Source organism: Dryobates pubescens, chromosome 10 (genome assembly GCF_014839835.1).
Source record: "Dryobates pubescens isolate bDryPub1 chromosome 10, bDryPub1.pri, whole genome shotgun sequence".
Classification (NCBI taxonomy): Eukaryota; Metazoa; Chordata; class Aves; order Piciformes; family Picidae; genus Dryobates; species Dryobates pubescens.
Genome location: NC_071621.1, coordinates 7,599,131 through 7,622,562, shown reverse-complemented (window position 1 = coordinate 7,622,562; position 23,432 = coordinate 7,599,131). Strand labels below are relative to the sequence as shown.

The following is a 23,432-nucleotide window of genomic DNA, read 5'->3' as shown; positions in this document are numbered from 1 at the left end:
TGAGTGGCCAGTGACGCAGTACTCAAGGTGCGGCCTAACCAGTGCAGTGTACAGGGGCAGAATGTAACATTGTTACATATAAGGAAGCTGGTATGTCAATACTTAATTTTGATGATCTCACAGCATTGTATGTATGTTCTAAATCTCCCCAAATTCTTACAGTGCTTAACAAGTATGAAGAATCAGAATTCTCTTTTCTTCATCCCATGTGAATATAAAACATTTGTTGGATTGACATATCAAGAAAATGAAATGTTCAGTCCTAGTATAAATTACAAATAAATTGTTATATTTGTTAACTGGTTTTGGTGTGGAGCTCTTGTGTGTTCTCCCTCACAAGCATCAGTTTTCCATCTAAAGAAAAGCATGACAGGCCTAATGACATCAGTGGTGTTCTTTCTACTTTTGCTGACAGACATGCAAATTGAAAACTGTGATTAGTATGATACCCATACATGCAAGTCCTTATGACAATCTATCAGTCTTTTCTGCCAACAACAGCCTGTCTTCCGTCAAAATAGGCTAGCTGGAATATTTTTGGCCCTATAATCCCCTTTGATACTGTCATACAGCTATGAACAGGTTTGTAATGGGCGGGGTTTGCCTTTTTATTTGTGGTTTTAAACGAATAAATTTTCACAAGCTCTGAAATGTCACTGTTCCTTATAGGTCTGGTTTATTTTTGGGCACAGACTACAATATGCCAAGTAGACAAGAGCCAAAACCAATGTTTAAAATGCACAACAACCATTGCCCCTCTGTGTAGGGCACATGCTTTTGTTGACCTCCTCTGGAAAGCACTGAGAGGCACAATTTATGGCACATAGGGTGGGTTGGCAAGGAAGCCACGTTCTGCCAACAGATACAACATTCTTTGATATTATTCTTTGATATTATGACATAGCCCTGCTGTTTTAGCTTACACAGTTAAAGACATATCAGAGAAAACAGACATGCATGCCTTGTTACTCTCCATTCTGGATTTACTTTTGCTTTTATCAGACAGAGTCACTAAATTCAGGTTCGTGCTTTTCACTGTAAGAGGTTTACATGATGAACCAGCTGTCAATAGACTCTAAAAGAGGATTGCAACTCACATGTCACTGATGTGGCTAAAAAGGTAGAATTACTCCTATGACTCCTAGAAAGATTAGCAACAAAATAAATTTTGAAGCTGTTTTTACTTTATTTTCTCAGCAGGAAAGAAAATAAATTACTTAAGATCACAAGAGTGTGTGGAAAACTCACAGTGAAATATTTACCTACACTATTTAAGGAAGTATTATAGTAATATATGATTAGACTTCTTGCAATAAATTCATCAGTAGCATAGCACTTTCTCCTCAAACAGTAAGTGCAATGCTCTGCCAGGCATACCAGTTCAATATAACTGCCATCACAGCCATCTGAGAAAAAAGTTTTCATATTCCACCATTGCCAGAGCTTCACTTTGGACAAGGAAGTCTTTACAGAAACTCTGCTCAACAATACCAGGGTGTGAACGGCAGATGGCCTGTTTACTGCCCTTACTGACTAGCATGGAAAAGGGAGTAGCTGAGAAAGTAAGAGCAAACTCTTCAACCTTTCACAGCTGCTTCTGAATGAAACTAGCTCTGTACTGAGTCAGTATCTTCTGCCGCACTTAAACTGAGTTGCTGTAACTACCAATCTGTTCTCTGTTGCACCCTGCCCTAAAGAAATCATATAAAATTGAACAAAGGAAAAATAAAGCAAAACCAACCCCACTACCACAATCCCCCACCCAAAAAAAAAACAAAACACCAAAACTGCATTGCTTCTGAACCTATCCAGTTCTGACAGACCCGGCTCCAGCTCACTGTGCTGCCTTTGACTTCTCTCCAACCTGCTGCGGAGAAAGCTCTACATGGTCTCTGACTTCTGCTGGTCCATTAACACAATTATTGCAGGTTGCCCCTGAAGCCTCATTAGTACATATCAAGCAGAGAATTGCTAGCTTGGTCTCTGTAAGCACTTTGGTGACTCATTTATCAGCTTTTGATGTATTTCAGGGAGTAAATCACTTGAGCTCCTTATGAAGAGCAGGTTTTTAAAAGCCATATGATTTGCCAGACTACAGACTGTGACCCTTCTTTTTTTTATTCTTTTTTATTTGCTGGCTAATTTCTTCCATCTGCATTATCTATTTTTCCATCAACTACGTTCAATTTAACATGAACTTCTGTTCTTAAATGTATGACAGCCACTACCCTGGAAATTTTTGTGGTAGCTGAGCAATGATTTCCAGTGCTTCAAACACAAGAGGACAAAACACTCCGATGCTAATTACTTCTAATGGGAGAGACATCTACAGTGTTGGACAGACTAAAACACGTCTATATCACTGAGCAGAAATTTGATCTAAAACATAAACTTCTATCAGTAAGCTATGAAAAATATTTTTAAAAAAAAAATGTTAAAAGAAAAAGGAAGGGAAAATCTCTGCAAACCTTGCAAGGTGTCATTGGTTTGGTTTGGTTTGGAATAGAATAGATTAGAATTAACCGGGTTGGAAAAGAACTTTGAGACCATCAAGTCCAACCCATCACCCAACACTATCTAATCAACTAAACCTTGGCACCAAGCGCCTCATCCAGTCTCTTCTTAAACACCTCCAGTGGTGGTGACTTCACTACCTCCTCAGGCAGCCCATTCCAATGGCAAATCATTCTTTCTATGAAGAACTTCTTCCTAACATCCAGCCTAAATCTCCCCTGCCACAGCTTGAGACTGTGTCCTCTTGTTCTGGTGCTGGTTGCCTGGGAGAAGAGACCAACCCCCAACTGGCTCGGTTTGGTTTTGAGGGACCATGGCCTTCCATGTTTTTAGCTTGTTAGCATGTCTTGGTTTTGTTTGGAAGATCAAGTTATAAGTACTCACAAGGTATTCAGGGTAAGCAAGGAATGCCCTTGGCTGCCCTGCTTCAAGGTTTGAGAATGACAGTTTCAGACTTTTTTCTGAACTGTAGATATAGAGTTACAGTTTCTGATCATAACTGAGAACAAATTGTGTCAATGCCTGGCTTACAACCATGGCACTACCTTGCTTTTGTCTAATTCACCCCATAGTTGACCAGACCTCACTCCTACTTCATGCTATCTTTCAGCTTCACCCAGGGTCTCTCTGTAGCCACATGGAAGAACTCCCATTCATCCTCTTCACTATTCCTAAAGTTTGCGCATTTTATTAATATCTGTCCTTCCAGGTGCTTCTCCTTCCACCTGTGTCCCAGGGACCTCTCTCCTCAGCAGCACTTCTTCCAGTAGCCTGGCCAGAGACTCGGGCAATATTTTTGGGAAAACACTCAGTATGAACTAAGCTACTCAAGACCTCACCTGACTACCATGACTACTAGGAAAGACAGCAGCCTGCAAACCCTCCCTATCCTCTTCCTTCATGCCCTTATATAGTAAATAAAGTAATAGAATCATACAAAATTGGAAAATACCTCTAAGATCATCAGGTCCAACCATCAACTGAATGCCAACATGGCTATTAAACCATGTCCCAAAGTGCCATGTCTACACCTTCTTTGAACACGTCCAGGAATGGTGACACCACCATCTCCTTGGGCAGCCTATTCCAATGCTTGACCACTCCTTCAGTATAGGTATTTTCCCTAACATCCAATCTAAATCTCCCCTGACACAACTTGAGGCCATTTTCTCTATCTTTAATACCTGATACTAGAGAGAAGAAACCAACAATCACCTCAATACAACCTCATTGGTAAAGATATTAAATAAGGCTGGCCCCAAAACTGGAAGAAGAAGCAGAAAGATAAGGTAAACAAAACAATGCTGATTATCAAGAAATTTACTTAGGAAATAGAATATCTGAGTAACAGTTGTTGTTTCAACTGTTTCAAGGTTTTTTTACTTGTAGATTGTGCATGTTTACCATCCCTCAGAGCAGAGATTGTAAATCTCCTTCCTACAGGACATTTACAATAAGGAAGCCCCACTAGCATTACTTCTTTATTGGACATGAAAGCAAGCTGCCCTTGTCCTGTGCTTTTTCCTCCTATGCTCTGCAAAGTTCATGAGTTCCTGACCTATCTCAGACTCCCTGAGCTAAGTGGTCCAAATTTACTGTTGAACATCAGGTTCCACTCTGTGATGCCCTTTCTCAACTGTGTTTGGCTTTACTTTCAGGTTTTGTCTTGCTGCGTCCTTCAACTGCATGGCCTGGGCCCATGGGAGAAGTTGACATCTTATCACGCAGACCATTTTCCACCCATTCACAATGTCACAGTGGCTGCCTATCTGCACATGGCCCTGGTACAGCAGTACATGTAAGGGCTGTGGATTATCCATGTTTACTTTCCTTCTCCCCCAGTCACTGTCAGCAAAGACTCATTTGTTCTTCCCCATATAAACCTCTTACACACTTAAATGACAGAAAAATGGGGACAAAATTTTACTACCTGCTAGTGCAAAGTTCTGATTTCCACAAATTGTTTGGTATGTCAGAACTACCATGCACACATAGGTGCATCAGCCAGGAACAAAGCACACAGAAAAGTTTTTCAAAGGCAAATCTTCATTAAAGGATGCTAAGCAACTGAGTTATTTGCTGAGCTATTTTTGTTGGAGAGATCTTTCGGGTCATCAAGTTTAGCCAGATTTGGCGACGACGGAGGTTCTTGGAATCAATACGGCTGACCAATATGATTGGGTATTGATCCTTTATTGTTCCAGTATTGCAGGCCTATGGGTCAGGCCTATGGTGAAAGCATGGCACAGTAAAGCATGGAAGGAAAGGAGATAGGACAGGCAGGAAAAGAAGTGCGTAGCAAGGAAACTGCTACAATTTATATAACCTTGGTGTGCCTCATTGGCATGGACTCATTGGTTCCCTTTGAGTGACCACACATCACACTATTGTAGATTATTGGTCCAGCTATGGATGACACGTGAGGTTTGTTGATGCAGGTGCATGTCCTGTTGTCCCGAGATAACTCACTATGTTTCTAGCTACCAGCGTCTTGTTTTAGTTACAGTGCTGCAGGCACAGCACTGTTTTGGCATACTGGTAGCTGGCTCTGCACTTATGCTGAGCATGGCCTACCACCATGTCAGGCTCTAGGCCTGCACTGCCAGGTTGCTCACGCTGCTCGTCACTGTCATTCCCACAATCAAGTCCAGCATGGATAGCAACTCCACACAGCAGCTATTTAAGCCTCCTGCTCAACTGTGGCTGCCCTTGTATAATGTATTTCTGATCAAAGTCTGGCTGTCTGGCTGCTTAACCTTTCAACCTTATAATATATATATTAAAAACAACAAAAAAAAATTAAAAAATCGCTGCTGGCATTAAAAACAGTCCCCCATTTAAACAGAGGTTTACATAAGGAAACAGCTGTCCAACCCCAAAGAGGATTGAAGCTTGTATGTTACTGGCATCTTTCCACAACTGGCCTAAGAGGTCTGACAAAGATGAACCCCCACATAACCGTATCATTAACCATCAGGAAGAGAGCAGCTGCTTGCAAAATTCAACAGTTTTCTGCAATGCTACAGACATTTAATTGAAACATTTGATCTCCGGAGGTTGGTACACTGCGAATCTTTAACTGAGCGATGAGTTCAGTTTTTAGCCTGACAGCTGGAAAAGTGTGAAGCAGTTAATTAGTATCCCCTAATTCTTTCAACACAGCACTTAGAAACAAAAATTAATTGCAGTGCATTTTTCGTTTACCAGAATGCCCTGTCAGAATCAAAACTCATTTAAATAGCTACATGGGAGTGTTATGGCCCTAGTCTGCCAATGAGAGAACAGAAATTGTAGTGCACAACCAATCTAAGATATTGTTAATAATTATAAGAAATAAGCACTGAAATGATACAAAGCAAGGAAGAAATTAAATAACTGAGCACAGGGAATTTTATCATGAGTGAGGTCCGTTTCATTAACAGCAAAGACTAAGTTAAAATCAGTCTTTTGCTGAACACCTCTCTTTTGCTCAAATGAAGCCAAGCCCTCTGCTTAACTTATGCCATTACAACACATTCCTGTCTTCCTTCCATTACTACTCCAAGATGCTTTTTTTGCAGGAAATGGAAAACAGCAAGTTAGAAGGGAGCTGCAGACTTTTCCTGTAACTTAGTCGCCCAATGTATATAATGTCTATCTGTGATACTCCCTATCATTCACAAGCTAAAGGTTTGTTAGAGCTACTTTTTGAGTTTTTCATATTTTGAATGTTGATTTGTGATGTGGAAGACGCAACTGCAGGGAGCTGTAATGTGAGCTAAGAGTCTCAGTGGCCATCATGCAGCTACAGTTTGCTCGCAACAGGCTGTATTGCAGCCACATGCCTCCATGTAAGCAAAAAATATTTGAAAGCATATTCATGACCAAATCAACCAAATTAAATCAATTAATGATGTCATGGCTTTAAAGCTTCTTTAATGTTATTTGTTCACTGCAGTGTCATAGTATTTAAGTAGCCTCATGAGGAATCAAAATGCAGAAGCATTCACTGCAGGTAAGAAACAGAAAGAAAGCCAAAAAACTCACCCAAACAAAACCACCAGGATCCACACAATAATGATGAATGTGGCGGTCTGCTGTGAAGTCATCTATCTGTCCTGGACTCTTCTCTAATGCTTGGGTGACTGACATAAAAAATTAGAATGGTTTCTACACAAACACGCAATTATGATGTGAAAATGACCACTTTCCCTGTTTGACTGCTGAGTAGAGGATGATCCCATTTTATTCTTAGTCAAAGATCAAAATTAATCTTAGCACACAGAGAAAATGTGGTTTGAATGTTTTTGAGGTCTTTTTCCCTCAGTCCTTTTCCTCAGTCTGAAGAAGCTTTTAAATTGTCACATAAATTTTACTTATTTAGACACTAACCATGTCTTCTTGACATATAATTCTGTCTCATAAATGTCCTTTAAAAGTAGCAATACATCAACATAATTAAAAATCAAAATTGAGATTTATGATCCCTCACTTGTAACGGCAGAACTTCACTTTCATATTGACTTTTTCCTATACAATAGCTCATCATCTCTCAGTTTCTCCAACTAACAGAAAATACAATTGCAATTTTTCCATTGTATTGCTGCAAAATGAGAATTCAATAGACATTTTTAACTCACTGACCTTCTCACTGCAAACCGATCTACTTACTGATCCTGGGACCACATATTCAGAGGACAGGAAGAGTTGGATTTGGTTGATTGCTTTTACTTTTTCTTACATAAGTGAAGATTACATAAGTAAAACTGAGGGACAGGAGAAATGTTGAGAGAAATAGTATCACTTGATCACAGAATTTATCTGATTGGAAGAGACTTTGAAGATCATCCAGTTTGACCTTTGACCGAGAGATGAACCAAGCTGACACTAAACCATGTCCCTAAGCAATAGGTTCTCACGGCTGCAACAGTGGATCCACCACTGCCCTGGGCAGACCATTCCAATGTTTGATAACCCTTTCAGTGAAGAAGTATTTCCTAACATTTAGCATAAACCTCTGCTGGCACAGCCACACCAGTATTTAGTACAGGGAGATGATCACATCCCTGCTCCTGCTGACCACAGTGTTTCTAATGCAAACCAAGTTGCCACTGGTTTTCTTGGCCACCTGGGGACCCTGCTGACTCAAATTCAGTCAATTATCAACCAACATCCCCAGGTCCCTCTCCAAGTTGCAGCTTTCCAACTACACATCCCCAAACCTGTAGCTTACCATGAGGTTGTTGTGACCTAAGTGCAGGACCTGGCATTTGGCCTTGTTAAACTTCATACAATTAGCCTTGGCTTATTGAGCTAACCTGTCCAGATCCTGCTGTAAAGCTTCACCAGCCTCGGAGATTGACACAGACACTCAGCCTGGTGTCATCTGCAAACTTACTGAGGATGCACTCAATCTCCTCATCCAGTACAGAGTGCACTTATGCAAGCTGTTACCTGATCATCTAAGGGGAATACAACCAGCAATTGCACTGAAGAAAGAAAGGGACCAAAAGGCAATATGAAATCACTGACACAGGGTCTAGTTATTCTATTACTCCCCTTTTTCAACTACCTTCCACCACTTTTGTATTCTAACAAATGCCAGGGGATTTTTGGTGTTGTGTTTTGGTTTTTTTTAGTAACATAGTTTTAAATAGCAACACAAAGTAATTGGCTTCATGGGATCAAGAAGTGCTATTCATCTCATTTCTATAGGTGGCCTTCAAGGCACACTAACTCCTAAACCAAAATCACCTGACTTCATCCCCTTTCTATGTATCACAAAGGAATATTTCAGATTTGGATCATATAAGGCCATGTGATTAGGCTTTTTCCATGGATGGGATCAAGGCATCAGATGGCCTGTTTTGTGGCCACATCCGATAGGTGCACAGACATGATGCAAGAAAGTAGCCTGTGCTTTTAGAGATGTCAGGGCTAACCTGAAGAGCACTGCCTATGCTGCCACAGAACAGCGTGAAATCTTCCTACAAGGTAAGGGGCTTGGACTAATATCTATCCACTGCAAACGCGACTTTCATGCAACTGTAATGACAAAGAGCCTTGTCAATACGTTGTTTAAAGGCTGAGGAGAATGCAAGAAGGGCAATATCAAAATCCAGACTTCACTACTGGTTTGCAGTCCTTTAAAACCTGTGTTTCCAACAGACCAAACTACACCATGCTTCACTGTAAACATACACCTAGGCCAGGTGCATTCCCTCTGGGTTCCACCAGAGCTCATTCATAGTTTGCTTCAGAGGGACATGCCTGCCTTTCCTGCAGCAAACAGGACTGAAAGAAATATGTTGCTCACGAGAAGGCAAATGGAGAAGGATGCTATGGAAAGACAAAGTCATTAGAATGACCTCTGTAGATGGTCCAGATATCCTCACAGAGAGCCCAAGGAGCCTACAGTAGTGAAGTAAAAGATGAATCCTTGTTTGACTTGTAAGCACTTTCTTAAAAGTAATTTAACGACCAAGATAAATCATTTGAGCTATTAAATAGATTCTTTGGAAAGTCTTGTCCCAGCGTACACTTGAACAATTTAGAGAACCTGGGAAACTTATCCCTGAAACATAATTCAGCAATTTAAGTTAAGTAGCTGCATTAAAACAAACCACACAGACGTGCCGATTTAGTGATCCTCTTTATGTAACAAAAAAATAAAAAGGCTTTGGTCCCCTCTTCTTTTAAAATCATTAGCAGTTTTCTTTACAAGCAAAAGAACAATTTACATTAAAAGCTAATTCTCATTCTAATGAAACTAATCAAACAACTGTGTGTCTGTAAAGGTTTATCGATGGTTTTATCTGCTTTCTTTTGATTAGTTCCAATGACTTAAGGGTAATTGCTTACACTAGAGGGGTCACACAGAACACATCAGTATTTTAGCTGCACCTAATGTACTCTGGTTAAAATACATGCCAGGAACAGATAAGATTTGTCTCCATAAATTAACAAAAAAAATAAAAAATCAATATTGGAGGAGCAAGAGAGGTATAGGTCAACAAGGATAAATTTCAAGAGATCCTTTCCTGAGTCCTAATACACTGACACAGAAGATTACATATACATTTGTCTCTAAGGGAGCATGGAGGTTGCTCTTCAATTGTACATCTATTTCTAAATTGCACACAGTGACTGCAGTTTCCTCAACAGAAATACACTGTTATCAAAAGACTTGGAGCTACTGCTTTCACTTTCATGCAGGGAGGTAGGCCTCCTTGAGATTTGGTGTTTTTCATCTCTGGAACCCATGATCACGATTTCCACACAGTGGTCCATAGGTTCACAGCAAGTATCATATTGCCATATCACCCACAGAAAAAGAACAAGAAGTTTAACTAGAAAGGTGACAGCTGGTCCATAAGATTACCATCATGGTTTTTGTTCATGTACCAGGATAGTTAACAGGACAGAAAATAGCACTGGTAAACAAACCCATAGCAAGACACGTATGTGTATTCATGAAGGAAAACACTGTCCTCAGATGTACCCAGTCCTTCCCTTCCCCTGCCTTCTTTCCATCCTTACATTGCACTTACCATGCTCTTTCAAAACAAGACTTTAACTCATCCCTGCCACATGCTGAACTGACAAACTTTTACAAGACTTGACTCTGCTCGTAAAACTCTTAGTCAACAAAACAAATCCTTGAATACTCCAGTAATTATTTCTGAAGTATTTATATGGCTTTTGCTGTTGAGCTGTCAATTTCAGTATTCTTTTAATGTTTGGAAAGCACAGGTATAATGACTTCCAGTTCTCTGTCAGAAATGCTTTCAGATGCACATAAAAACTTGACTGGGTTTTCTGTAGGTTCATAGGTCACACTTACACTCTAGGTAAGTAAGAGGTGCAGCAAAGCTCGTCCAGCTATCATGCTTTCCCAGGTCAGGGAACTTACCAAAATGTCCCAAACGTGCTTTTCTCCCATTACAAGCAGATTTACTTCTAACTGAGCTGCACAGGCACCAGACAGACTCCAGCCCTGCTCAGCAACACAAGGATATGACAAGCACGTCTAGATCTGAGGGGAACCCCCAGAACTGCACCTCCCACCTGACATGAACCACCGTGGAGAACCATATGGAGAGGAGGAAGGAGAGAAGGAGAGAAAAAATGAAAAGACAATTCCATTCTTTAGATGAAAATTCTATCTGACTACAGGTAAGACCCAAGACTCTAATCTGCATTACACTTCTGATTCACTTTAATTACATAATTAAATAAAGTGAACTTTCATTTCATTTTAATTATTTTTTTTAATCCAATTTAAATATCAAACTGCATGGAAATTTACCCTGGTGTTTTTTGTCCTGATTTGTAGCAGTTCAACAAGAGTCTCCAGCAGTGGTTTCTGGAAACTGTGATGGTACTCCACCACTGCATTGTAAGCCATCATGTTCAATGCAGGCAACCCCAAACAGCTCTGCAGGAGGTCTGATTAGGTACAGCACTGCTCTTGCTTTAGGCTCTGTCAAGTCACCACTATGAATCCTCAAAACTACCCAAAATAGTCCACCCTGGCTGTCATCCATGCACTGTCGTTGCTGCTGGTGCAAAGCTTGCTCCATCCTGCTACCAACAGGGCTTAGCAAAATGAATGTGTCACATGAAAGGTTTAAAAAGCCACCTGCAGTATTTTGGGGTCTATAAAGTATTTCTAAGTGCTTATAAATAGAGTTGTTGTTGCTGTATTTGTCAAAACAGGAAAACTAGCATGCCCATCACCTTTCTTGATGCAGGAGAATGTACACAAGGAGCACATGCTCCTTGTGCAGTTTATACGTGGTGTGGCAACTGTCACAGCTGCATTATTAGTGCCATTTTAGCGCTCATAATAGCCATAATGATTCAGTTTATGGCCTTAATATGCATTTTTCTGAAAGAGATGAGAGGTGGGACATGAAAACTGCTTTATCTGTGTGTTTTGTGACAGCTAGTGGGGAAGAAAACCCAAATGTGTGATCTTGAAAACACAACAAAATCAGTCTGTGGATGCTATTAAAACAGAGTTTAGTTCAAATCCGGTGATCCATGGCAATTAAGACTGCTCTGATGTCCCATTAAGCTTCCTGTTCTCTGTGTGGGTGGGAGAAACAATACTCACTTAATGAACATACGTACCTGCTCTGAAAGGAAATAAACATGAATTTTGATTAGGAGAAAAATTATTCTGTTGGTCCTTATTCTTACCTTCCCTGCATGGGCACAGGAGTAAAATCCTTCCTCAGAGTAATGCAGCCATCCTCCTCCATTGCTGATTTTTCACAGAGGCTCTGTGGCTCTCCAAGACTTGCTACCATGCCATGATACTCTTTTAATAGTTGCAGCTCATTGCAACTTCTGGTCACTGGTTTGGCCGCCACCTTTGCAGATAGATTGGTTTGATGTAAAGAGGTCTGATTCAGCTCCATCTCTTGTCTAGAAATTGTAGTGTCATCTTTGTTATCTAAATACATCTGTCCCTGGGGGCTGTTCTCCTAAAGAAATTGAAAATAAGTATATTAAGACTAAATCAAATTAACTCAATGTTTATTTTGGGTACAAGTATGTTAAAAATGCCAAGCAGAAAACTTTTTGTGCACCTTTGGATATTTGTCTTGGTTTATTTCCACCAGGAATAATTCTGACGTTTTAAACATCTTTGCAACTCAAAATTAGCCATTATAAAAAGCACTGAAATACTTAAAGAGATTTAAGTCTTTTACTTTTTCCTTGTCTACCAGGATTTTCTTGAACAAATTTCTCAGCAACTTGCACTGGCCTAGCCCACAAAACAAGACAAAATCATCTCTCTATCAGAGGCACAGGAGCCATATGTGCAGAACAGCTTCTCAGCTTACAACAGCACTGCTTCATAGGACAACATGACTTTTTTCTGGGAGATGCAGTGTCATCAGCCCCATTAAAGCCAATGCTCTCCTCCCATCACTTGGGCTCACTTGGAAAGCCCTGCCACACTGAAGATGTGCTGCACCTGATGACCCCTTATTAAACAGAGCAAACTCTCAAGCTTTATGAAGACAATGTGACGTTTCAGCAGTTGCCAGAGGCATTTATGAAATGCGAATCAAACCTCAATGAAAATGAGGTTCTATTATACAATTATTAATGGTGATTATACTAAATCTTAGTGCATAATAGTCGAAAAGCTTTTATGCTCTCACCACTAAAATTCAGCATGAAAAGTTACAAAAAACACTTCAGAATCCCACAAAGTGTGCAAATCAGACACAAAGACTAAGCTAAAGATCAGTGTCTCTTAAACACATGCTGTGGAGTCTAATCACAGGAATCTTTCAGCATAAAGTGCCAAAGCCACCACAGAGGACAGCAAGAGCTCAGGAAACAGGCCCACCGGTCTCCAGCATACTTGCAGGGGAAGAGCAGCCTTGTCTCCCTACCTGCTCCTCCCTGCAGACATCTTAGCACAGGGCATACAGGTAGACCTGCGGGATTGTGGAGCAAAAATAGCACAGTGACAGGGAATAGGGACCTCATCTGATCTCAGCAGGAGAAATCACTAGAAACAGAAATAACAGAAAACTAATAATGAGCTCCTGCGAAAAAAAAAATCAGAATTTCTCCAGGTGTCACTTCCTTCCCCAGTCCCATGTTCCTTTTTCTTTCTATTACAGTGCTCTTAGTGCACATATCCTAATCTACTCTCCTAATCACCTCTCATTACAAGTAGATTGACAAACTTGACTCTTCCCATCATTACCCAGTAGCAAGAACACTGTGCCCAGTCCTGATACCTACAATTCAGAAAAGGCATGGACAAACTGAAGGGAGTTCAAAGCAGTGCCAAAATGCTGATAAAAAGAAAAGAAAGAAAAGAAAGGAAAGAAGGAAGGAAAGAAGGAAAGAAGGAAGGAAAGAAGGAAAGAAGGAAAGAAAGAAGGAAAGAAGGAAAGAAAGAAGGAAAGAAGGAAGGAAAGAAAGAAAGAAAGAAAGAAAGAAAGAAAGAAAGAAAGAAAGAAAGAAAGAAAGAAAGAAAGAAAGAAAGAAAGAAAGAAAGAAAGAAAGAAAGAAAGAAAGAAAGAAAGAAAGAGAAAGGAAGGAAGGAAGGAAGGAAGGAAGGAAGGAAGGAAGGAAGGAAGGAAGGAAGGAAGGAAGGAAGGAAGGAAGGAAGGAAGGAAGGAAGGAAGGAAGGAAGGAAGGAAGGAAGGAAGGAAGGAAGGAAGGAAGGAAGGGAGGAAGGAAGGAAGGAAGGAAGGAAGGAAGGAGGCAGCTATCATCTTTGCAGGGCTCCCAATGTTAGACACGTCTGGCATACATCAAGAAATACAGAAGACACTTCAATTTTCAATGGATAATACCTCTTGCCTAGATATTTCCCTAAAGGGGCAAGCGCTTTTGTCACCTGGTATAAGAAGCACAGGCATGGCTAGTGTGATACCAAAAGCACTGTCACTGACTTGGGCTAGTTGGGCTTCTTCATGGCCTGGAGAGCATTGGTTTTTTGGAAATCCAAGATAAAATCCTGACTGAAAGTCCTAGGCTTGATGCTCCAGCACTGTGGAGGCTGGAGGATTTGGGAGGACCAATACACACCACACAGGGCCACCACTGCCCCACCAACACCTTGTCACCCCTAGCAGCTTACTGCCCTACCAGGCAGCCAATAGCTTTGAAATGTAAATAATTCCAAATGTAAAAGATAATTGCTCTTGACTTCAGTCTCACTTTAGATGTTTACATACTGCTTTTATTAAGATAGTTTATAAATCATAATTGAGATACCTGCCTGCTTATTTGGTTTGGTTTGTCTGAGTGCCTGCTGTCTAAATACAGAGATTTTTTAACTATTTCAGGCTGTGGAAACATGAGCAATAAATCTACAGAAACAGAAAATCTACAGGAACCTGAATACAACCTCTAAAACTGATCCTGTCTCACCTCAAAACTAGGAACATTTTATCTTGAGGTGAATAAGGACTAAATTAGCAAGGCTTTTGTATGTACAAATTCTTGGTATGAAAGATATTTATTTTCAGAATTAACATCTATGAAAAAAATAAAAGAATGCCAAGTTCAAGAAGCTTGAGAGAAAATGTGATGCCTATCTAAAAAACATAAACCATGCAATTGCACATTCACAAAAGCTTTGCAAAAAAATAAAGTAATAATACTGCATCGTTGTGCCACAAGAGACAGGTTTGATAGTGATTACCCACATAGCTAAAACATTGCTAAGGCAACTATTACCATGGTATCTAAGCTTCTAAGACACTGTTGCATTTACCATTCAATAGATTCTCAAATGATCACGTATCTCTGTAGTTGCAGGATTTTTCTTCACTTTCATTTCTTTTTCCTGGAGGCAAATGATGTAGCTGGTAATACATAATCATTTAAAACATTATTTTCCTAGGTATCCGTAAGCCCAGCCTTCCACCTGACCCTGCCTCACAGTCATGTCACAGTCACTGGCTCAAAGAAACCACATTCGCCCTGGCCAAACCTTCGCTATCATAGCAGGCATGACAAGAGTATGGTATCAAATACCCACTGACTAGTTCAGCTGCCTACTTTGGCTCTGCCCCTTCCCATCTTCTTGTGAAGGGAAAGAACAAGCAAGCCAAAACAACCCTGTAGCCAGGCCAGGACAAGGGGAGATGCAAGGGCAGATGTCTTGCAGCATGGTGCCTGGGCTAGAAAGTCCTCAGTGGGGAAGGGAATGGAAAAATTGGTCTGGAGAGTCTGAATGAGTAAGGGGCAGGTCTACACGAGGCGAGCAGTGAGGGAAGCAGTGACAGGTCTGGGCATGATGATAGAGTGCATTGAGGAAGTTCATGATGAGAGAGGGCTGCTTGATGGACAAGCTTATTGTACAGATATGATTCGAACAGCTTAAAGACAGGAGATCATTTGTGGGCAAAGAAAAGTAACATTGTGGGGAAACCCCTTGTAGGCCATCAGACAAGAATAACTCTTTGTGTTATTTTCCTGCTAAAAGTACAGCCCCACAGATTCTGTATCAATGCAATTCTCTGGGCAGCAAATCAGCACGGAAGCAAAAGCAAGCAGCACAGGAGGGACCTCCTTGCAGAAAGGAAAAATAGCATCTGACTGTATTGCAAGAGAGCACAGAGCACAGGCTGAGTAGCTGAGAACCGAGGGAGGCAAGTACGACAGAGTAGAGGTAACAGATCGAGAAACCGCTTCTGACAACAATGTGGCAACGCTGTTAAAAACCATCCTGCCAGCAAAACACAGGAAGAAGGGCCTGTCTTTCTTGAGTCTCGTCTCAGTGCCCATGTTCGGCTTCACGCCTGACCGCCAGGCACACAGCGCTGCCACAGAGCTCTCGGCCTTCCCTGGGGTGCTTTGAGGATAGCTCCGAGGGGGCAGCATCAAACATCAGCAAAAGAGTTTTAGTGCCGCCGACAGCCTCAGGTATTGACTCACAACGGCTGCAGCCTGCGCTTGCCGGCCCTGGCCCCGGCCGCTGAGGCACCAGGCGCATTCGCAGGTACAGTCTGCCCCCTGCTGGCAGCGTGGCTGCTGGCCAGGAATGGGCTTTCCCGGGTGAAAAAAAGGAAAGAAAAGAACACAAACCAGCGGAAACCAGTCTGGTTTTATAGCCGGGTGCCACAAGAAGGTCCACTACCCACTCTCTGTGGCGCACAGACGGAGTGTGCATGCTGTGCGCTGAGGGTGCGCTGGTGAGATGCCCGCAGGACGCCTGGCAGCCGGCCGGTCCCTCCCAGCAGTACCTGCGGCAGCATTCACCTAACTCGTGCCGGGCACTGCACCTCGGTCACAACTGCATGTAATGCTGCAGGATTGCGGAAGGGTGGATGGAGAGCTTCCCAGCAGAGCAGACCTGGGGGTCTGAACGTGGGCCAGCAGTAGGCTCAGGTGTCCAAGAAGGCAAACAGCATCCTGGCTGGTATCAGGAACAGGGTGGCCAGCAGGAGCTGGGAAGTGATCATGCCCCTGTACTTGGCACTGGTGAGCCTGCATCATGAATGCTGTCTTCAGTTTTGGGCTCCTTGCTGCAAGAAGGACATTGAGGTGCTGGACTGTGTCTAAAGATGGACAATGAAGCCAATGAAGGGTCTAGAGCACAAGTCTGATAAGGAGCTGCTGATGGGTGTTTCACCTGGAGAAAAGGAGGCTGAGAGGAGACCTTATCAATTTCTACAATTACATGAAAGGAGGTTGTAGCAAGGTGAGAGTCAGTCTCTTCTCCAATGTAACAAGTGATAGGACAAAAAGAAATGGCCTCAAGTTGTGACAGGGGAGGTTTAGTTTGGACATTAGGGAAAAAGTCCTTCACAGAAAGGGCTATTGGAAAGCATTGGAACAGGCTGCTCAGGGGAGTGACTGGGTCATCATTCTTGGAGGCATTTAAAAGGCATCCTTATGTGATGCTGAGGTATGCAGTTCAGTGGTGGGCTTGGCAGTGCTAGGTTTGTGGTTGGACTTGATGATTTAAAAGGTCTTTATATATTTGTACATAGATAAAACGTCTGTAATTAGTCAGCAGAAACTGGTTTTGCATGGGTGGGGATGGTCTGATGGGGAAGTCTTTCATGCACAGTTATCATAGGGAGTGGTTTGTATGTATCTTAAGATAGCTGATAGCAGCAAGGCTTGCATAGGCTACCATGGTGTGACCAGTTAGATTTTAAAAAATTGACAGAGAAAAATATCTGGGGAGTCTCATCCAGTTCAACTAAAGATGATATTGACACAGAGACTGCCATCATCATCTGGACAGTAAGTCATCACCCTGGTCAAAGGTTCAGTTCCCCACATAAGCAGTAAGCTATACAAAAGATCCCCATCAATAATGATTAATTCTTTATCTTTGACTCCATTTCACACAGAATTCTCATGGATGAACTAGCTGCTCATGGCTTGGATGAGCACAGGATCTGCTGCATAAAGCACTGGCTGGGCAAACAGGCCCTAAGAGTGGTGGTCAATGGAGTTAAATCCAGCTGGCAACCAGTCACAAGTGGTGTTCCTCAGAGCTCAGTATTGGGACCACTTCTGTTTAACATCTTTATTGATGACCTTGATGAAGACACAGAGTGTGTCATCAGTAACTTTGCAGATGACACCAAGTTGGGTGGGAGTGTTGATCTTCATGAGGGTAGGGAGGCTCTACAGACTTGGATAGATTGGATTGATGGGCCAATGTTAATGGGACGAGCTTCAACAAAGCCAAATGCCAGGCCCTGCATTTGGATCATGAAAACCCCAAGCAATGCTATAGGCTTGGGGAAGTGTAGTTTTCCAGCTGTCTGCCAGAAAGGGACCTGGGGATTCTAATGAATAAGCAACTGAATATGAGCAAGCAGTGTGCCCAGGTGGCCAAGAAAGCCAATGGCGTCCTTGGCTTGTATCAAAAATGCTGTGTCCTGTAGGAGTAGGGAGGTGATTGTCCCCTTGTACTGAGCTCTGGTGAGGCCACACATCAAGTATTGTGTCCAGTTTAGGGCACATCAGTACAAGAGAGATGTGGAGGTGCTGGAGCAAGTGCAGAGGAGGGCGAGAAAGCTGCTGAAAGGCCTGGAGAATAAATCTTATGAGGAGTGACTGAGGGAGCTGGAGTGGTTTAGTTTGGAAAAGAGGAGGCTGAGGGAAGACCTCATTGCTGTCTACAACTACCTGAAAGGACATGGAGAGACTGGTGCTGGTCTCTTCTCCCAGGTAATTAGTGACAGAACAAGAGGGAATGGCCTCAAGCTGCAACTGGGTAGGTTTAGACTGGACATTAGGGAAAAAAATGTCACAGAAAGAGTGGTCAGGCACTGGAATGGGCTGCCCAGGGAGGTGGTTGAGTCCCAACCCTGGATGTGTTTGAGGGTCATTTGGATGCGGTGCTGGGGGATATGGTTCAGGGGTGAACTTTGTAGAGGAGCATTATTGGTTGGACTTGGTGATCCTAAGAGTCTTTTCAACCTGAGTGTTTCTGTGATTCTGTGTTTTTTAGAAACCCCACTCAATCCCCAAATGTCTATGTACCAGTCCCCTGTTTTTGCTCTGTGTTTAATTTAAAGAGTTGGTTTGGGGAGCCTATGTTATGATCATAAGGAGGTTATTAATATTCAATAGGTGGAATGATTAATAAAAATATTAATAAATTTATTAACTTTTTTTTTAATCCAGTGGAAAATATTAATAAAACCTATTTACTGGTTTGAAATATTTGGGTGTGGAACAGATACCTCACCAGCAGGAACAAGTAACAATTTAAACAATATGTAGAGAAATTCAGAAACAAACAGCAATTTAAACTGTAACGAAAAAAGATAAGAACATTGGCAACAGAGCCAGAGATTGCCCACAAGGTGGGAGGGGAATGCTAGAATTCTCTAGGGCAGCAGACCTTTAACAGATGCTTATAAAAATCAGATTTTGTAATGACTCACTGATCGTGGCACCCTGCAGCACGCGTGGGGATTTAAACAAAACCAAAATGGCATCGACCACGTGAAAGCTGCAGGAACACAGTTTCACTTTCTGTTGGCATCTGCAGCTTGTCGCTAAGCCACATGCAGGATTTATCTCCAAAGGCTTTGTAGCTGGAAGCTTTGTGGAAAAGAGGCTGCTGCCGAGGCTTGCAGGACTTGTCGGTTTTGTAGCTTTGCCTGTTTGGAGAGGATCTTCAGCTGCAATCTTCACAGCAGCGCTCATTGCTTCTTCCAATAAAACAAAACTGTCCCAGGGACTCTCAGCTCCTCCTGGGTTTCGTCTCTTGGCCCGGCAAGACACATCTGTTCTGCTCCTGGGCTTTACAACGCTATACAGCAAGGGGTCTTGCAGTCTTGTCTGGGTAAACTGAAGCACAGCTAGGATTCCAAGCAAGGCTTGTGACTTCTCCCAGAGCTTGGACAATTGCAAGGCAAGGCACTGGCTCTTTGGGCTGGTATTTATAGATTCCCAAGACAATGATGGCCAATGATAACAAAGATTAAGAGATAAAAACCTGACACTTCAACCTATAGAATGAGTTTTCTCCAAACGTGGCCAAAGGCACACACACCTGGCCCTCTTGGACTCCAGGGTATGCTCAGACAAGCCTGGGCAACATGGGGATTTTCCTGAAAATCCAGACCTGCTGGCTTCTGCACCATTGTCTGATTCAGAGCATTTTTGAGGCTTTTTGTCCCTTCTGGACAGCCTATTTTAAGGAGCCTTTGCTAAAGGAAGAATTTAAGTGAAGAGCTATCAGTTTGGTCATGAGGAGCTGAGGAGAGCACTGTAGGCAGAATGATAATAAATAGGACTGTGATGGGTTATGCCCATCCTGAAAGCAGGTGGAGAGGGCTTGTGAGAGGCTTGCTCTCATCTGGATTGGGTTTTCTCCCTGGGAAACTGACTTAGTCTGTTCCACTCCCCCTTCCTGTCCAGCAAGCCTATAAAAAGGAAGACACTGCAGCCATTTGCTCTTTTACTTCTGCCTCACAGGGAGGAAAGAGTGTTGCTGCTGGCTTCCTGGTTCCATGTGGTTGGGCTTGGTCCTCCTCCTCCCTGCTACATCCATGCCTCTTCAAAGGACTGGTTTTGTATACATATTTTCCCCATCCATCACACACACACACATAAATATATGTATATATATTTTAAAGAAAATGTTTGCCTCTCTACTTTCAAACTGACTCCAAATTATTTCTTGGTAGATTTGCTCCTTCCCTTTCTTTTTCTCTTGATCAGGAAAGAGTAGTGGGGAGCAGGGGAGGAATTCTCAGCCTTGCCCCCCATCTGAGTTCTTAAATCCCAATTAAGGCTCAAACCACCTCAAGGACAGCTACCAAAAAACCCAATTATCTGCCTGTCAAAGAAGTCAGTACAAAGCCCTTTCAAATGAACAGAATGGCTTTTTGAAATGTCTAATCGGATGCAGATATCTAAACTGCAACACAATGTAAGGTTAACCTCCCTCTCACCATGCTCTTACACCCAAGTTCTCCATAGAGCCCATGGAGAGAGACTGACCACCAGAGCCTCCATCCAGTTCATGCTACTGTGGGCTACTAAGACAGTCAATGCCCCATGCTTGTGCCTGTATCTCTCCCTGACTACCAAGGGACCTAGGTCTGAAGTGTGTGTTCTAAAGACATTCATCTCAGCTTCAGTGAATTTATTTCCAGCAAATGTTACTAGCTTGGGTCTGGGGACTGGAGCTGCTGGGAATATGAAAGCTGTAGCACCAAGTAGTAGTGCTGTGCAATTACTGGAGCTGACTCTGGGTCTCGGTTGTTTGAAGACTTAATGCATCAGTCACATCAGTGCATACATTGAAGTAGATTTCTTGCTGGTAAGTTGTGCAAGAGGAAGGATGAACATCAATATTAACACAACAACCCACTGAGCAACTGATTCAGCCAATATGTGATAGTTGCATCATCCGTGCACATGAGTTTTGAGGCACCCTCACTGGAATCAAAATGGTGCCTACAGATAAGACAAACAGGACAGAAAAGAATCACAGAATCACAGAATGGCAGAGGTTAGAAGAACATTGAGGTCCAGAGAACATTGAGTCCAACCCCCCTGCCAAAAGCAGGATCACCTAGGGTAGTCCATACAGGAATGCATCCAGGAGCATTTATACTAAATACTAAGCTGCTAAATGTGTTAGTAGGAGTCTTTGTAGAAGGAAGGCTGAAATAGACTTTTTTTTTTTTTAGATCTTAATTTGGGAAAAAACTCTTGAGTAGACTTGGAAAATATAGTTAGAGATCACTCAGTATGTGCACCTTGCTCTGATTAAAAATTTCTGGGAAATCAGGCAGGGTTGAAAGGAAAAACAGTCTTCTTCCTGTCATGATCCAAATGCAAACCCAGAGAGGGTTTTCTTCTCTCCTTAAGCCAAGAGTATTGTTTTTATGACATAAAGTTCATATTTCTGCATTCTCTGTAACAAATGTCATGTCTCAAGAAAGACTGCTGAGAAGCCCAAGGCTTTTCATGGCACCTTTTTGCAGGAACATGAAATGATTCACACCAGTGAGTAAAATTCCATCACTGTAGTCTACTAGAGGACTTTTGAGAGCTTGGAACATCTCTTTTGCGCTTTCATAAACCATCAGAGAAAGACAATGAGATTTCACATTCTTCATGTTCTCAGATCACATTGAAGAGTTTCTGTGGGTAACTGCTGAGGTCTCAAGGTAGAGACAGCCAAGAAATGTCTGGCTCTGCTCTCCCCAGATACTACATGCAAAGGCACTACAGGAGGACAGCAACCCAGGCAGGGAAAGGCTATAAAGAAAGACTATTCTGAAATGTTAAATGTCTTCCAACAGATCTTTATTATTATTACTTTGGGTTCTTTATCCTTCAGCCATGTCAGGTTAAGTATATAGCAGTGCTCCATCCTGTTACTTGGTGCATGTGAAGACCTTTCCATCTCCCTTTTTTAGTAGCAATCAAGAGAGAAGGAAAGGATTGATTAGTCAGTGCAGGATTTTGAAATTGTTAAAGTAACCCTGGTTAGTTTCAGCTCTGGGTTTTTTTTTGGGGGGTAGTGGGTGTGTGTGTGAGTAACAAACAATTTTTTTACAGAATCAGGTTGCTAAGTGGAAAAGAAATATCTGTATCAGCAATCGGGGTTTTGTTTTAATCTACAGACTTTCAAGCTGAAAACCCAGCTCTCTAAAACAAAGAACAAGAGAAAATGTTTTATTGCCCCTTGAATGACATGTCTAGATGATTGTTATTCCCACAGTGTCAATCGTTCTTATCTCTAACTTGATAAACTGCAGGTGTTTGAAATTGCTGCAGCAACCAGAATACTGATAAGCAATAAGCGTTCATGCCACATTTCTCCTGTCTGTTGTTAGCCTAAATTCACTTCATAGAAAAGATGATAAGGAGTCTCTTTGCACAAAGGAATTAGAACCTTCATATGCCTTGGCAGCTGTACCATGGAGAAAGATAATACCAACAGGTGCAGGAAAGCAGAGTTCACAATATCACTGCTTTCTCCTTTGTTCCAAACATGTAATAAAGAAGAATAAAATAGATCTTTTCCTACAGGACCCACGTGAAAATAGAGGTAGCACTGAGATAGATGTGGAGTTCTCAGCTTGTCTCTTTGTCCTAGTATTATCAGACTCAAGTTAGGTTTGTGAAATTTGTTTTGTGGAGCAGCTATTGTAACTGGCATACAAAGCAGCATACTGCATATGACTACACTTTCCAGAATTAATGTAAATTTTTCATAGGCTACTAACATGTCTGGAGTTTTCACTTCACTGCAGGTAAAAACAACTGCTAGATGATTTGTGGACAGTGACTATAATATACCCAAGATAATTAAATCAAAGAGGGGACATTAAGGGAGCTAGTTTGTATAGAACTATTTCCACATGCAATGCTCAGAAAAGGTTCTTGTTTATTTCTTTAAAGTACTTTATTTCTTTTTAAAACTATTTCCTTCCTGTACTAAATATTGTCTTGACTATAGTCAGAAATTAATCATCACCACAGGGCAAATGTCTTTCCTGTTATACAAAGCAATGAATGCAAAAATAATTCTTTTCTGAGGGAGTTATGGCAAACAGCAAAGAATTCCATAAGCCGGACAGTGACTCTGTAGAATGGATGTAGCTGTGCTGATTTCAGGCATTGTTAGCACTTATTCTACTTTCCAGAAAACTGAAGGGATTTAGTTCTGTTCCTACCAAAGTTTTCCTTTGATTTTTAGCTGGGACAGGATCAGATTTGATTGAGTTAATAAGCCTCAGTTTGGATTAGAAAATTCAGTGCTATTCTAACAAACAGCTCTGGTATGAATTAAAAATTATCCAAGCCTACCCTGTGTGAGCAAGGGTGAAAATGCAAACAGGCATATGTAGAACGAACTTTTTTCAGGTTTGGGCACCCCATTAGCATCCTACTGCTCTCTATGCTGCCTCATGATGCAAGTCAGCTTGCTTTTATCTACATTCATATTTCTT

General features: G+C 41.8%; 1 protein-coding gene across 1 annotated transcript in view; it reads right to left on the bottom strand.

The window, feature by feature from the left end:
* Positions 1–23,432, bottom strand: part of OCA2 (OCA2 melanosomal transmembrane protein) — a 219,560-nt gene that overhangs the window by 179,567 nt on the left and 16,561 nt on the right. Inside the window, exon 2 of the mRNA XM_054164621.1 lies at positions 11,698–11,984. Within this exon, the coding sequence (XP_054020596.1) occupies positions 11,698–11,963 (266 nt within the window). The 5' untranslated portion in view covers positions 11,964–11,984. The remainder of the gene's footprint in view (positions 1–11,697; positions 11,985–23,432) is intronic.